Genomic DNA, 14,404 nt, shown 5'->3' on the forward strand with positions numbered 1-14,404 from the left:
GTTGCTTATCTACCACTTTCATATTTATATTGTTCAGTGTTCTACTAAGCACACTGCCACTAGCACTGGTGCACGCTCCTGTATGGGCTCTTCCAACCAATTGGAATAGATTGAATCATTTGTCATTCTTCTAGATCTATATTTCAATGTCATTCTTCTGCAGGATTTACCTGTTCACTGAATGTCTCTCGCTAGAGACCCGTTCGCATCTACATGTGATACTGGCGTTTCTCTACCCAATGCTGAATGAGAACGCCCGCCATTACAGATGGCGCGGGTACCCTGAAGGGCGGCTCGTCGTTATTAACTTCCACGAGCTGTTCTTGAGGTTTCGCCGACGCAGAACTGTCATCGGGACCATCTTGGATCTCTGCAATCTTCTTGTAGTCACTACGGGAGAATTGAGTTCCACTAGAATGTCTCAAGACAGCAAGAATTTCTTCTCTGGTATACCATCGCGCATCTATGACACATAACTGAGTTTGACTATGACATCGATGTTTCAGCATACGACTGACCTTCGAGTTCGTTATCTAAATCTGTACGGATTGGCGCAGAAGAATCTGCGGTCGCATAATAGCCGACCATCAAGTTCGCTGGATAGGGCTAATATGCCACAGTTGATAGGTTGGAATTCTGGCGCGTAGAGTCAACGTACCCAAGGCTGTCCAGAGTGATATCGGATGTTCCAGACTTTCACTCCAGCTTCCTCCCACATCTCCCGCTTGACGGCATCCTCAAAGGACTCGCCTGGCTCCACGAAGCCAGCAAGTGCGGAGTAAAATTGGCTAGGGAATTTTTTCTGTTGGGGGCCACGTCAGAAAACAACTTGTATTGAAGATAAAGATGCGAACATTTCTCCCGAGAAGGATTTTCTCTCCCGATTCATCAATGGCGAGCATGATTACAACGGGATCCGTCCGAGGATGAGAGAAATTGTGCAGCCCTCGCCTTCATATCATATGAGTGATTGTTTCCTACGCAGTATTAGAACGAACCCAGAGGGACAAGGCTTCTTGTCCGTGTTATCGGCCCAGGGAAGAAGGGATGTACAGCCCAGCTTCCATCCAGCCCACAAGGAATATGCGGGTGAACCGCAAGCAGGACAGAACTGGATCATCATGTTTCCGTATAAGGCTTCTGTGCTGCAAATACCAACACACACCTTGTTCCTTTGGTTCCAATCTACCATACTTCGAGCCTCCGCAAAGATCGCTGCAGTATACGCATCAAGGCTTGACATCGCCGCACGTGGCTCCACAAAAGTCAATGTCGATCCATCCTTTGCAAGCTGGGTATTCTCTATAGCTTCATTGACCTTATTCTCATCGAGGTCCGCGACATCCGCGGAAAAGTAAGCGGTTCCAACGAGTTTTGAAACAGCAGAATGGGGATCTTTGAATTCGGAAGATGGGAGAGCACTTCCTGAGCTTTGCGTCTCGTTCAAACCAAGGAATACTATTGGTAGACCATGGATTCGGGCAGCCTCAAGAACGGGTAAATCGGATGCGCAATGTTGCCCTTCCTGCTCGCCTTGACCAAAGAACGGCTCTGCACCGAGCAAGGGTTTAACGTCCTCGGTGGTCAACAGCGCCAGACTTCGTTTCTGTGTACCAGTATGAGAAGCAATAAGTGGCTGTCCACCATTAAATAAGATCCACCTCGTAGAGGGTGAAACGACGACTGCATTGAGGAATGAATGAGATGTCCTCAGCCACGATAGACGGTTGAGAGGCGATCCCCCAAGGAAATTTGTAAATCTGGGAAACAAGTTCGTCAGAGGGATGTGTCACGTATGTAAATCATGACACTGACGCTTCGGACATCTTGATGTGCTTGGAAGGTTATGATTGAAAGGGATACACGTACGTGAGTTCTGCTGCAGTACTATGTAGTTATTCGGAAGTGACGGCAGGCCGCAAGCGGGTCACGGCGCGACACGGTCCGTGTCTATTCCAGCGTGGCCTTGAGAGCACCAACCGTGACTGTGGTTACACCAACTTACACGGTGGACCACGATAAAATTGGTGGTCCTAACATCAATTTACCCCACATTTCGTCATTTCCATTCCCCGGAACTAACCTAGTAGTGGCGACCGCCCATCATGATGGTAGGAGTCATATCGAACCTTAACGTGACTGTACTAGGCTAGTAGGTTCTATTCGGGCTTCCACAACTGTGAGCGCGTGGACAAGTCATTTGTGTCTTCTACTGGAACAGTTGCAGGTACTTTCCAATCTTATCTTCTTTCTGCATAATCATTATTCACGCATGCTATATTCCGAAGACTCGGATGAGGTCGTACAATGTACATTGATCTTCCCATACTTGGGTTACAATGCATGTGAGTCACTTCTTACCACCACATTTGAGGGTGATTTCGAAGGAAAGTGCTTCTTCTCCGTGCTTCCTGTGCCTATGAAGTGGTCAAAGCTTGGTGACCCCAATGAGAACGAACAGTGCCTTGTTGGCTGAGCAATATGCCCCTGACACCCAGGCTATTCACCGCTGCTATGCCGCTTTGCCACACCCGTGGGTGACTCCGATTTGGTTGGTCCCCTAACTCACTCTCGACTCAAAGCTCATATTGAACACGAGGCAAGCCATTCTGTCACGGACATTGACCATGTGAACTTTTCAGACAATGCATGCCACTTCAGCTATGACATGTCTTGATACAATTTGCACGAGGCGTTCTAACACAGCGCTCATTCCATGAAAGTTACGTGCGCCGTCCGCCTTGAAACTGCCTTATGCGGAATTCCGTTTGTTCACTACCCATTTTCGGCTACTACGCGAAGTCTTGCGCTCATCGCAGAAGGCCGTCCGGTGGTCTATCCGCCCGCTTTCATCCTTCCATATAGGGCGAACAACAATGGAGAGTCTGTACTGGTCTAATACCTCGAGAATCGACGCGCTCCCGCAGACGGAAAGAAATAAGATTTGGTCCAGTAACCAAACCTTGTATAAAAGTCCAATCACCGGTTCCTGTCCATGTCCCACTTGTTTGAACCTTGAGCTGCCGTACGCCAATTTTGCTAGCGTTGGTTTCTCCTGTATTTCGGAATCCTGAACTCGTGTGTTTTCTGAATTCTAGAATGCGATGACGTCCGACCCCCGCCCAAAACAAGATGGGAATACAGGGTCGACATGTCGCGCAAACTTATCGCCCGCTCAAGTCATTGCGGAAGCGTGGCGACGCGAGTCTCCGCAAAGTCAAGAATTTTGGCGGCAAGCAGAGGCAAAACGCAAAGAACTCTACACAGTACCCAGATCACATAACCCGCGGGGAAAGATGTAGTAGGGTCCGTATTTTGATGGGATGACCGTTGACAGTAAGCGACGATCTCCATGAATCCAATTCATTACTCACGTTGCCACCCATGGCATCACTATTCAGGTTATTCGCATTCTGAGCACATATACTCATTACTTTGGACGATATCAATTGTACGATTAAATAGATGCATTACAGATGGGCCGAAGGCTACCGGACATGCCTGGGAGGTGACAGAAAGCTACAGTACTAATTGATACGTACTTAGCACACTCACAATACATAGGTCAAGATTATGGTCCCAACGTTGAAGGGATCTCGGTTTCAACAGTTGATCTTATTTCCGTTTCATTGTCACCATCGTCCTCGTCGCAATCCTCCTCATAGTCCTCTTCCTGTTCTTCCAATGCAGCCTCTGCTTCTGCCTGTGCTTGAGCTGCAGATGCAGCATTAGCAATTGCCTGCTCCAAAAGTCGCGCTTGTTCTTCCGAAAGACCATAAAGTGATAACGGCGGTGCAGAAACAATTGCACTGTCCGCGGTTGGGGCAGGATAATCATTATTTGGAGCGCAACATCCGTCGTCCACAGGGAAAGGCTGCAACTCGGCCGTGCTAGGATTAGCAGCGCTCACCGCTGAATTATCTTGTTGAGTATGCGAGGACGGCATATTTTGCAGCTGAGCTCTAGCGATGACGCTAGCCAAGGTCGCTTGACCTGCAGCGGGATCAACCTGCATTGGTGAAATATTATGATCCGCTGTTGTTCCTAGCGCGCTGGACACATGTGCTTGCAACGTCTTGTGGAGACTAAGCACAGCCTCTTGTGCATGGCCGATGACGTTGCCATCCATTTCGCCTTCTTCTGGACCCCAATCATCACCAAACGTTCCATAATTTGCTGTAGAGGCCGCAGAATGGGTCACAATATCAGCCCACATTCCGCGTTCGTCGACCTTCCCGCAGGGCATCATCCCCACCCTCCTTGTCCAGTTCAACTTCTTTGATTGCCGCATTGACGCATGCCTCCCCTTTGCCACCACGAGCTGCGCTGCTGTTTTTGTGCCTCTTTATCGCGTCACGCCGTGAGAACAACTTGTAGCAGCCAGCACACTGGTACCCCGTCTTGTCGTGTAGTTTGGCATGTCGTTTCAGGTCATGATTTCGGGCAAACGAGGCGGGACATGCAACACAACGATATGGCCTGTGCAATGCGTGCACTTGTTGGTGCGCTCGTAGGTTAAACAATCGCGCAAAAGTCTTGCGGCAACCTGGCACTAGGCAGGGGTATACTGCGGTACCAATGTCGCTGAAAGGAACAGGCTGAGGGCCAGTTCCCGGCGGTATCCATGGGCGGGGAGGATACATCGATATGTCAGGGGGTTGAATATGGGCGTTCGGTGGGACTGCGGTGGGGCCAATGGGACTACCGCTCAGGACGCCAACCACCTGAATGAGTCCGCTGATCTCCTGTAAGGCGTTTGTTTCAGGTCCCCCTCTCGCAGAAGAGGTGACTGCAAAAAGAAATATTTGGTGTAACTGTAGCTGGATTGAGGATATGATCGACGGATCTGGCGGGCCGTTGGAAGGTGGATGGGAGGCTAGAGTTTCTGAAACTACGCGAACTGCGTCTGTGATCTGGCTCTGTAAATGACCATGTGCAAAATTTTGCCGTTTGAAGACTCGGGCTTCGTTCCTCTGCTGTTCATCTTCTGTCTCGTCGCGTTTTCTCTTCCCTTTGTCCAGCTGTAGTGCGGACGCATTGGAATGACGAAGTGCGGCAAAAAGAGCGTCGGAACGAGCCAAAGATACAAGGGTCATGCTGAGTGATTTTGCAAGGTCTTTGGAGATTGTCCCCGCGACAACTGTGTGGTTGAGTATTTCCAGAACGCTGTTGCCCGCACCAGGAACAACTGCAGACGCTAGAGTTGAGTGAACCAGAGGATCCTTTCCTGCGATGTTCAGTACATTCATCATCGTCTTCAAGGCGGCTTCTTCCTTCTTGGGCGACGTAGATGATTGGGAAGGGGGTTGTGTAATCGGGACAAGAGAAGGAGCCGTAGACGGAACACCATCATGTAGTGGTGCACCAGGAGTTGGTGCAGTTGTGGGGACGTTTACGCGGTCTGCCTGTGCTTTACTGATGTCTGCCCACAGTTGCTCCTTCAACCGACGCGCAATTTCTTCCGCTTCTTCTTCTCCGTCATCGTAGTCATCATCATCATAATTTTCGTCCTCTTCAACCCATTCATCTGCTTCCTCATCTCCAATTTGGTTGGTGGTCGAGTTCGCTGTTGTGTCAGTTTCGCTGGATCCAGGTTCAGTCATGAGTACTAGGTACTGAGATGAGATGCTTAGTGGAAGGTCATAAATATGGTCTTGATTGTGATATGTTGGTCGGGTACAAACCGGAATAAGCATCTATACTGAACTTCATCGATTCATTATCAACTTAGCCAACCATTCATCTCGTTGACCTGGTGAAACTGAGTATATCCTGTGTCTCTACGTATCATATCCGTGGCAATGAGCTGGCTAGTAGCATCAGTGTTATGTCCGCGCTAGAGTCGGCAAGTACTTTTGTGTGAAACTCCGCGATTTGTATATTTGCCAGCTAGTTATCTCAAGTTCCAACCGTTCAAAGTCGCACTTTGGGTTCATTTTCCTTCAAGAGTAGCCAGTCGCAAATGTCGAACGCGATCAAGGACCTTACGGCTGGAACGGCCGGAGGAATAGCTCAGGTGTGTCACAATAAAATAGGACTCAGTGCTACGCGTTGACTCAACCCGCTTACTAGGTCCTCGTTGGACAACCCTTCGACATAGTGAAAGTGGTGAGAGTGGCTATAAAATCCGAGCAAGGATACTTGCGTACCCATTATGACTCCTCCTCAGCGCATGCAAACTTCGGCAAAGGGCACTTACAGTGGCATGCTGCATTGCGCTGGCGGTATCTTGAAAAATGAAGGGCCTCTGGCATTCTATAAGGTGATGGATGCTCTTCTCACTCTATACTGTTATTTCTCACATTCTGTCAGGGCACATTAACACCATTGCTGGGAATTGGTGTCTGCGTATCAATACAATTTGGAGTACTCGAGTATGCCAAGCGGATATTCACAGCTCGGAACCTAGCTAGAGGTGAAGGGGGAGAAGAAGGAAAGATGCTTGGCGGAGGGCAGCTGGTCATTGCTGGTGTTGCGGCAGGGCTTGCTAATGGTGTGGTTTCTGGTCCAGTGGAACACATTCGCATTCGTGAGTCCCATGTATTGCGTTCATGACTAGTATCTGGCTCTTGACCTCTTCCTCAGGTCTGCAGACGCAGTCAAATACGAACCCAATATATAAAGGACCATTTAACGCAATGAAACAAATTGTCTCACAATACGGCATTTCCGGACTATTTAAAGGACAGGCTGTCACTTTTCTACGCGAAGCGACAGGCTACGGCGTCTACTTCTTGGCATACGAAAAACTTGTACAACGCGAGATGACCCAAAAGGGCATACGGCGGGACCAGATTAACCCTATGAACTCTATTCTGTATGGCGCGGCAGCTGGATACGCCGTAAGTTCCGTGCCCTTTGCCCAGTGCATGTTCGCGTGTACATTGAGCTAATTCTGCGATAGCTTTGGGCAGTGATATACCCTATAGACATGATCAAATCCAGAATGCAGACTGACGGATTTACCCCGTCTACTGGACAAAAATATGCTTCGGCACGGGATTGTGTGAGGAAAGTTTGGAGAACCGAGGGAATTAGCGCATTTACACGTGGTCTGGGGCCCACTTTGATTCGGTATGTATCTGATTTTTTCAGAAATGTTTCACGAACTCATTGAACATTATCAGTTCGCCATTTGCGAACGGGGCGACGTTCCTTGGATTCGAGATGGCTAGCAGACTGTTGTATTCGTAATTATCGAGGATTCATCTCCTACACGTCGAAGCGAGACGTTCGGCGTAGTCACACTGTTGGATATCCGCTTATATTCTCATATTTTAGATCGCACTAGTTCAACCATGTGCAGACACAAGTTTCCCTGTGTCCATATTTCAGTTGGTACTATGGTGTAGCACAGTGATATAAATTAATCGACCATTACAATGACTATCCAGGTTGATGCAGTGAAACAGTGCACGTGGGCGTCGTGAGTAAGATTGTACCTACCATGCAGAGGAGATGCCCGTTCACAGCTCGAGGTCGGTCTAAGCTTCCCGACAACTCGGATATTGATCAGATATGATATCTAGCGAGTGCCAACTCAACAAACTGGACATGTGATACTTATGATACGCCAGGCAGACTCAAACCACTGGGGGTTAGACCACAAAGTCGCGATTGAGGTCGTTCAGTAGTCCTCACGCTCGTGTGGAACGTTGACACTACCGGTAAGCTGCCTCGACACATGTTCTCCGTGATACATAAGAGTTCAAAGAGGTTATTCATCCCAGGTTGTGACATAGGCTTTGAACCCTTGAAATGTAGTCTTCTGAACGATACCCTGTTCATGGATTTTGCACGCACGACAGCTACGGGAGAAAAATCGTTACTACTACAGGTTCGAGGAGGGTGACCTCTGTGTACTCCAGACTTGGTTGCCGCCCACAAGAACCACCAGGGCGTGCGATCTAGATCGCGGATCCCTGGGCCTCACCCTCCCCAGCATACTGCACGAAACCTACACGCCCGGATGGTGTACAAATTATACATGAACCTCACGTTGCCAACATGATCGCCTATTTTACAGCTCGAGTCACCACTTCTAGTACCGCAAGGAAGTCTGTCGCTTAACGTTATGATGAACGCAAAAATCGAATTCTTAATGCTTTATCAGCACAAGTCAAACGAATTCTCGAGCGAAGGGAATTTAAGCTGAAATCATGCGAATGTTCTCCCAATCAACAATCAGTACAACTTCCAATCCTTCCGTCAATAACTGATAAGGGCAGTCGAAACTCCTGACTAATACAGTTTGGAGGGAAATAAGGAGAGAAGTAACGCGGAAAGATCGTGTATTAATGTCGCGGGGCATAAAAAGTAGATTTGGTGGTAAAACATTATTGCTGAGACTTGAGCGCACAGCGATAAAGAGGGACCAACACAAAAATATTCGTCGACTACTATTCAACGCCATGAGAATCTTACGATCATTTTATGAATTGTGCTACGATATCTAAAACCAAAACCAAAACCACTGCAAGTCAGAGCCTATATAATGTTTTTCGCTCAATAACAACGGCGGCGTCAATAGCGAGGAGCTAATGTTGTGGTGAATAACGTTATGGCATGATAGGATTAAAAGTACGAACACGATCCTTGATTATGCGACCCGCCGTGGTTAAGAGTCTGCGATTGAATGGATGATCTCGAGGCAACGTTGCTGTTATTGAAGACGAAATAATCATTGCCAGACCACTGTCCCGAGAATGCTCCAGATGAACGAGAGCCGGCCGATGATTTGGCTTCGGTTTCGGGAGTTCCAGAATCAAAGGCTGAGACTTCCACTTCTTGATCATCTCCAAACGGATTGCCGTCAGGAAGGAGATTGACCTGAGAAGCAATGAAATCGGCTGCTTCAGTGAAGTGCGTAGCCGTGGATTCATCTAGTGGCGATTCTAATGGAATAGCAATGGCACCAATTTGAGCGTCAGGTGGTATGTCGGCATCTGTGGTCAGTTCGTGAGTCATGTACAGCGAGAAGCGACTTTGAACGGACACTCGACTGGTTGTATATCTTGTCTGTTTACAGAAAGTAGCTGCCTCCTCAATTTTTCAGATGTGCTCTAACAGATTGTATGAAGTAAGCTGCGAAAAATTGAGGTAGAGCCACCATACCCTGGCTTGCTTATACAACTTTTTACCTGCTACTGCGAGGAGTCGGGTAGAACGATATGTCGAGTACACTTTCAGAGGATTGAAGGACGTCTTTTGATTTTCTAGCCCTTCTTTCTTCAACTTTAACCTTTGAAGCTGGTTAGTAATGCATCAACGACCTAACACGTATACGGAACGTACTTATCATATTCCTTCTTGGCACTCACGAAGACTGCTTCTAATTGTTTCAAATCCCCTGCCATTTCATGTATCTTGAATAATTCATCCATCGTAGCTTCAAGAACTATATCCACTTGATCTAGGCTGCTCATTCGTTTCATTTTCATGAGAGGGAAGATCGATTGATCATATTGAGAAGGGGAGCCAAGGTTCAGAGGAATAATGATAGTTTTGCGTTCTTGCTCGGAGGACATAGTTGGGGGAACGTCTTATCAGGGACCATGGCTCTGTAGAAGGTCTTATGTATGTGCAAAGTTTAGATGTCGTGAAATGAAAATCCAACAAGGCAATAGTCGAATACTTGAGGGATATGTGAAATATCTAGTAACTGCAGGGGGTCGATTTAAATATGATTTTTATGTAATCAAGTATGAGTCCTTATGTACACCTATTTATGCTGAGGTTTCATTGCCTCATGGCGCCCTGTTTCAGCACCATGAAGACACTTTCCTTTCCGAAGGGCAAAGACACTACCAAGACAGAGGCAGAGCACAAGGCTGAAAAGGCTGCAGAAGATAAGAAACGCAGAGCTCGCAAGGAGCTCGAACTTTTTGGACCAGAACGCGAACGGCCTGGAGCTTTGAACGCGAGTGAAACTTGGTGGTGTCAACATTATTCATGGTTGAAGAGTCAAGGGTATCTACTTCGTCCTCGGTACGCACCAGGTTGGGTGCCATCCTGGGAGGGTACCGAGCGTGATCTATATACTTGTGAAGATGGTAATTGTATACGGGTAAGAGATGTTTCGGCACTTCACCGTTTGTTCGCTGATGGATGGATAGTTTGGCCAAATCATGGATGCAACACGCGTATCCGACGGTGTATATGTCTCTCTCAAAATTGTGGAGAAGTCGATACACCCTTATGAGGTAGAGATCGGGCAATGGTTCATGTCAGAGCCACTTGCGTCGCATCCCAAAAACCATTGTGTTCCTTTCTTTGAGGTGTTATCACCACCGAACAATGAAGATAGTCAGTTGATTGCTATGCCGCTGCTGCTTCCTTTCGCTGAGCCACGATTCGACACATTTGGCGAGGTGATGGAGTGTTTTCAGCAACTATTTGAAGTAAGTACAGCTGTCATGAAATGAATGTCTATACCTCATCGAAATATCATAGGGTCTGCTGTTCATGCACAACAACCATGTGGCACATCGGTGAGTAGTTTTGAGCTGTTTTACGCGTTTTCTGCTGATCAACAGCCAGCGACTGTATGTGGATGAACATAATGATGGACGCTAAAGACCTATATACCGAGCCTTATCATCCCGTTGACCGCCACATGAAACGTGACTTCAGTGGCCGTGTGAAGCATTATACTCGCACTCAGCGACCACCAAAATACTACTTCATTGACTTTGGCTTATCACGTCGATACGATTCCAGCGAGGCCAATCCCCTGGAGTACCCGATTTTTGGCGGCGACAAATCGGTACCAGAATTTCAAAACAATGCCGACGTCCCCATGAACCCATTCCCCACTGACGTCTACTACCTCGGCAATGTCATTAGAGAGGAGTTTATGGAGGTAGGTGTTTACACGATGCTCCTTCGGTTGATTGCTTATCACCATGATCAAGACACAAATAGGTTTTGACTTTCTGAAACCTCTCGTAGACGATATGATTCAGACTGATCCCAATGCAAGACCTACGATGAACGAGGTAGTCGAGCGTTTTGACTTGATTCGACAGCAGCTCAGCTCATGGAAATTACGCTCTCGTGTCATTGCAAGAGACGAAGATATCTTTGAAACTGTATATCGCAGTGCCAGCCATTGGAGGCGACGGATAGGTTTTATTGTAAAGCGTGCACCAGCCATACCTCGCTTTCAGGAATGATCATTTACTCTCTGCAGTGTTGCGATTTACATCTAGAACACTGGTACACTGAATCTATAAATCCATGATGTTGGTTGCAACATGGATGACAACTTAACATGTCCATATCTTCGATGACTGTATACTACGGTCAATCCACAAGCTGTGTTAAAACATACGTTTGTGATGTACCCTTTCGTCGTTGCTCCACCTGTAGACACTGAGGATACAGCTTCTGTTTTTTTTTACCTCCAGCGCGGAGAGAAAACTGAGATCATTTCGAGGACGATTGCCGAATACTGCTTACTCGCGGAGTTTGGAATGAAAGAGGGGGTGTCACGTTAACTGCATGTTAAATCGAACGATTCAATTCCATGGTGGGGTTAAAATGTCTAACCAAAAATCGTCTAAAAGGAACTCGATCATGAGAGGCTATGAGTTCTTGTATCGTATGAAAAGGTGTCCGAGGTGCTAGTGCTCAGTGACTCACCAACAGCTTCACGTTAATACAAGACAATACGTCCCCACGGGTTTGTGGTCAAGACCCACGTAGTCAATAATATTAACTTGAATGCATCATGATCAGCGTACAATTGACAGTATAACGTACCAGAGCCTGCACCTGTTCCCATGTCGATGGCGCTGCCTCGCGCGATGGGCAAGCACAGTAGCATCGATCGCCTGTTCCTTGTTCACTCGTAATCCACAAGCCCTATTATGTAGTGCTGTCGATAGTGACAAGTTATCTTGGTAATTACCACAGAACATAGTTGGCGAATACCAAACCAGAAACACCGATATCCGAGTCACTTCACCAGTGCAGCTAGGGATACCGCTTCGCGTAAGAACCTTCCAGATCATGAGACTATCATGGAGAACAATGAGATTGACAACACGATGTCACGGATGCGATCACATGGGAACGGGGGGGGCGAGCTTGTCCAAATTTTGTATCGCTTCGCTTGATGGGCGGATAACACTTTCCAGTTCTAGCGTATCAAAGCACGTAATTTTGACCATTGTATCGACCGCCTGTGTCGCTTTTTTTTACTCAATCGTTAGCTAAAGGTGGACTTTTGAATGTCTACGGCCGCATTCACGATAAGACTTTTTTGATGCTAACTTACATAGATTTATGGCATATACCGCGGAATGACCGAGCGATTTTACAATACTACTGAACGAGTGACTACCACTACTTGTCTAGACGGTGACAACGAAAGCCAATTAATGGGAAGATTGTCGTCAAAGAAAGCTTAAGCGTTGGGCCTCTTCGACGCTTTGACGAGCACTATTAACGAGCTTCTTCACACGGATAATAATTGGGTACGTGGCAAGTCTTAAGGTCACTATTAATTAAGCGATTAATCCTTATTTGGATAACAAGTATACATATAACGGGTTGAACATATTATGCACCCGGATCAGATCTATGCGGTTGATGATCTCTATCCTTCTTTTTTATCGAACTCTCTTTGGGTGATCACCACGATGAAACACTGCCGTTGATGCAACGTTTTTTTTTTAGCTGAGTCGATATCTGGCTAGAATGAAAACTGCTTACCAGCTCCAGAAGAGTTTGTGGCGTTGATATTCAACGTAGCGCCCATCGCATTGGAATTGCGGAGTATGATAGAACTATTGCTCGAATAGTTTACATTCATGAAAGTGATGGGATTGCTGTTGCGCACGCCTACCAACAGCTCGTCGAGGGCGAGCGGGCTGAGATACCTGCTGAGCAACCTGGGGGCCGTGCGAGATGATTTCTGTGAGTGAGGTTGTCAATGCCATCAAAATCAACGATCAAAATTCGTACTAGCACCAGTGCAATCTTGGGAGTCGATATTCAGAGTCGGGCACTTTGCGCTGGTACCCACCATGACTATCGAGTCCACTTCACGCGAGATTCCCGACGTTACTTGGGAAATCGCCTGCTTCAAGTTGGCGTGTACAGGAAGATGATGGCCTGATTGAAGATATTTCAGAATTCAACTTTTGCCCGAGATCGCAAGGTCGCTTACTTTGAGGGAGGCTAGCACGAGTGTTGACCGAAGGGACACCTGACTGAGGTTTGAAAGGAGTCTTATCAATGGCCGATGTGCCTGTTGTAGGAAGCGACGCTATGGTCTTGATGTTCGGTGGTTGATTTGAGTGGTAAGACTTCGTTTCTGATACATCTCTAGCAGGTGGTGGGTTCGACTTCTCGTGGCCTGCGCCTATACCTGTGGGCGCTGGAACTTCTCCCCTCACGATCGCTACCTACAATTTAATATTAGCACAGATACGAAGAAAAAGACGCAAGGTCGTAACTGTGACCTTGGATTTGAGGGCTCTGCAGTCCTCCAATATCATATCCGCGTTTCTTAGTTTTGCTGTTGATTCCCTGGCTTTATGCGACTGAATTTCGCGCTGAAGTCTGTAGAGGACCATCAGTAAAGAGAAATAACTTGATATGAAAGACATGCCTCTCATATTCATTCCTGAACTCGGTCTTGTCGGTCTCCACCAGGTATGATGGGTATTTGGAGAAAAGGTCCATGACTTCAGCGAGTTCCTTCTCTGCATCTTCATGACTGCGAGGCTTAGTGGGGAATCTAAGGAGTGACCGAAACATGTTGAACCGAACCATCTGGAACCGTTGGTATCATTTTGCATAGCATATTTATCCCAGAATGTAGCCAAAGGAGTACAACACAACTCCGAGTCGAACCTCTGGAACAGGAACGCTAGTACCGTTTGGCCTCGAGTGTCCCTCGCAACGATGTCGCAGGATATCGATATCTGAACAATAACTCGGCGGCTGTGTGGAACAAGAACCTCACGTTTGATGCCATGCGGTCCTGGGTATTTGCGACACCTACAAACGCCAATTTAATGACAAATCGAAGCCTTGTGTACACGTTATCGGTGCATGGCAGGGTTACAACTGGTAGTGCTAAGCGAATGAGAATAATGATGCTTTTCAAATATGGGATTATAATCATGAGTGACAAGGCTTCAAGCCCTCACTGGCCCTCGAGCTTGAAGCCGGGCGGGCCCTACCGATATTCAATATTCAATACTCAGTGTGAAGCAAAGTTTACTGCTCTCGCGGAGTTACAACTGCTTACTTGCGGAGATTGAAACAGATTAAATGCTTGGCAAGTCGGAAGGCAGTGACTCTTATACCGCAAAATAAAAACAACGATACATAGCTATGATATGTCTCACGTCAGGTTACACCGCGACCCGTTCCTGCAGAGTGTCGCTGT

At 47.2% G+C, this 14,404-nt stretch overlaps 7 protein-coding genes across 7 annotated transcripts; 3 read left to right on the forward strand and 4 right to left on the reverse strand.

The window, feature by feature from the left end:
• Positions 1-36: 36 nt before the first annotated feature.
• EDB93DRAFT_369318 (NUDIX hydrolase domain-like protein) lies at positions 37-2,049 on the reverse strand. Its single transcript, XM_041456208.1, has 7 exons — positions 1,816-2,049; positions 1,166-1,760; positions 999-1,111; positions 855-951; positions 659-802; positions 519-606; positions 37-463 (listed from the first exon to the last, which is right to left on the reverse strand). The coding sequence occupies exons 1-7, from the start codon at positions 1,824-1,826 to the stop codon at positions 210-212; spliced, it is 1,302 nt and encodes a 433-aa protein (XP_041307980.1). The 5' UTR covers positions 1,827-2,049; the 3' UTR covers positions 37-209.
• Positions 2,050-2,812: 763 nt separating this feature from the next.
• Positions 2,813-3,786, forward strand: EDB93DRAFT_369446 (uncharacterized protein). Its single transcript, XM_041456210.1, has 3 exons — positions 2,813-3,025; positions 3,099-3,336; positions 3,402-3,786. Exon 2 carries the CDS (start codon positions 3,105-3,107, stop codon positions 3,300-3,302), a length of 198 nt encoding a protein of 65 aa, XP_041307981.1. The 5' UTR covers positions 2,813-3,025; positions 3,099-3,104; the 3' UTR covers positions 3,303-3,336; positions 3,402-3,786.
• On the reverse strand, positions 3,572-5,603 carry EDB93DRAFT_1328257 (uncharacterized protein; the record flags this gene model as incomplete). Its single annotated transcript, XM_041455114.1, has 2 exons — positions 3,572-4,176; positions 4,232-5,603. The coding sequence occupies 2 exons, from the start codon at positions 5,601-5,603 to the stop codon at positions 3,572-3,574; spliced, it is 1,977 nt and encodes a 658-aa protein (XP_041307982.1).
• A 75-nt stretch (positions 5,604-5,678) lies between these two features.
• EDB93DRAFT_1144306 (mitochondrial carrier domain-containing protein) lies at positions 5,679-7,414 on the forward strand. The gene is made up of 7 exons (XM_041449429.1): positions 5,679-6,016; positions 6,073-6,108; positions 6,170-6,262; positions 6,313-6,529; positions 6,586-6,842; positions 6,905-7,074; positions 7,128-7,414. The coding sequence occupies exons 1-7, from the start codon at positions 5,963-5,965 to the stop codon at positions 7,192-7,194; spliced, it is 894 nt and encodes a 297-aa protein (XP_041307983.1). The 5' UTR covers positions 5,679-5,962; the 3' UTR covers positions 7,195-7,414.
• Positions 7,415-8,178: 764 nt separating this feature from the next.
• On the reverse strand, positions 8,179-9,666 carry EDB93DRAFT_1144317 (uncharacterized protein). Its single transcript, XM_041449430.1, has 5 exons — positions 9,295-9,666; positions 9,115-9,241; positions 8,996-9,062; positions 8,589-8,945; positions 8,179-8,537 (listed from the first exon to the last, which is right to left on the reverse strand). Exons 1-5 carry the CDS (start codon positions 9,525-9,527, stop codon positions 8,524-8,526), a joined length of 798 nt encoding a protein of 265 aa, XP_041307984.1. The 5' UTR covers positions 9,528-9,666; the 3' UTR covers positions 8,179-8,523.
• Positions 9,667-9,769: 103 nt separating this feature from the next.
• EDB93DRAFT_1240470 (uncharacterized protein) lies at positions 9,770-11,174 on the forward strand (the record flags this gene model as incomplete). Its single annotated transcript, XM_041451761.1, has 5 exons — positions 9,770-10,066; positions 10,116-10,400; positions 10,453-10,490; positions 10,540-10,861; positions 10,914-11,174. 5 exons carry the CDS (start codon positions 9,770-9,772, stop codon positions 11,172-11,174), a joined length of 1,203 nt encoding a protein of 400 aa, XP_041307985.1.
• Positions 11,175-12,472: 1,298 nt separating this feature from the next.
• EDB93DRAFT_1144322 (uncharacterized protein) lies at positions 12,473-14,211 on the reverse strand. The gene is made up of 6 exons (XM_041449431.1): positions 13,619-14,211; positions 13,464-13,569; positions 13,175-13,412; positions 12,970-13,119; positions 12,718-12,846; positions 12,473-12,652 (listed from the first exon to the last, which is right to left on the reverse strand). The coding sequence occupies exons 1-6, from the start codon at positions 13,780-13,782 to the stop codon at positions 12,615-12,617; spliced, it is 825 nt and encodes a 274-aa protein (XP_041307986.1). The 5' UTR covers positions 13,783-14,211; the 3' UTR covers positions 12,473-12,614.
• Positions 14,212-14,404: the final 193 nt, after the last annotated feature.

This window comes from Suillus bovinus (assembly GCF_016758785.1).
Source record: "Suillus bovinus strain UH-Sbo-P2 chromosome Unknown EDB93scaffold_25, whole genome shotgun sequence".
Classification (NCBI taxonomy): domain Eukaryota; kingdom Fungi; phylum Basidiomycota; class Agaricomycetes; order Boletales; family Suillaceae; genus Suillus; species Suillus bovinus.

Coding starts and splice junctions, on each gene's coding strand:
- EDB93DRAFT_1144322 (XM_041449431.1), bottom strand. CDS start 13,782: ATGGTTCGGTTCAACATGTTTCGGTCACTCCTTAGATTCCCCACTAAG. Junction 13,120..13,174: donor TCGTGCTAGCCTCCCTCAAA/GTAAGCGACCTT, acceptor ATCTTCAATCAG/GCCATCATCTTCCTGTACAC. Junction 12,847..12,969: donor CCAAGATTGCACTGGTGCTA/GTACGAATTTTG, acceptor AGCTGTTGGTAG/GCGTGCGCAACAGCAATCCC.
- EDB93DRAFT_1144306 (XM_041449429.1), top strand. CDS start 5,963: ATGTCGAACGCGATCAAGGACCTTACGGCTGGAACGGCCGGAGGAATA. Junction 6,530..6,585: donor AGTGGAACACATTCGCATTC/GTGAGTCCCATG, acceptor CCTCTTCCTCAG/GTCTGCAGACGCAGTCAAAT. Junction 7,075..7,127: donor CTGGGGCCCACTTTGATTCG/GTATGTATCTGA, acceptor GAACATTATCAG/TTCGCCATTTGCGAACGGGG.
- EDB93DRAFT_369446 (XM_041456210.1), top strand. CDS start 3,105: ATGACGTCCGACCCCCGCCCAAAACAAGATGGGAATACAGGGTCGACA.
- EDB93DRAFT_1144317 (XM_041449430.1), bottom strand. CDS start 9,527: ATGTCCTCCGAGCAAGAACGCAAAACTATCATTATTCCTCTGAACCTT. Junction 9,063..9,114: donor AGTTGTATAAGCAAGCCAGG/GTATGGTGGCTC, acceptor ACAATCTGTTAG/AGCACATCTGAAAAATTGAG. Junction 8,946..8,995: donor AGATATACAACCAGTCGAGT/GTCCGTTCAAAG, acceptor AACTGACCACAG/ATGCCGACATACCACCTGAC.
- EDB93DRAFT_369318 (XM_041456208.1), bottom strand. Junction 1,112..1,165: donor ATTGGAACCAAAGGAACAAG/GTGTGTGTTGGT, acceptor ATGATGATCCAG/TTCTGTCCTGCTTGCGGTTC. Junction 952..998: donor AAGAAGCCTTGTCCCTCTGG/GTTCGTTCTAAT, acceptor TATGATATGAAG/GCGAGGGCTGCACAATTTCT.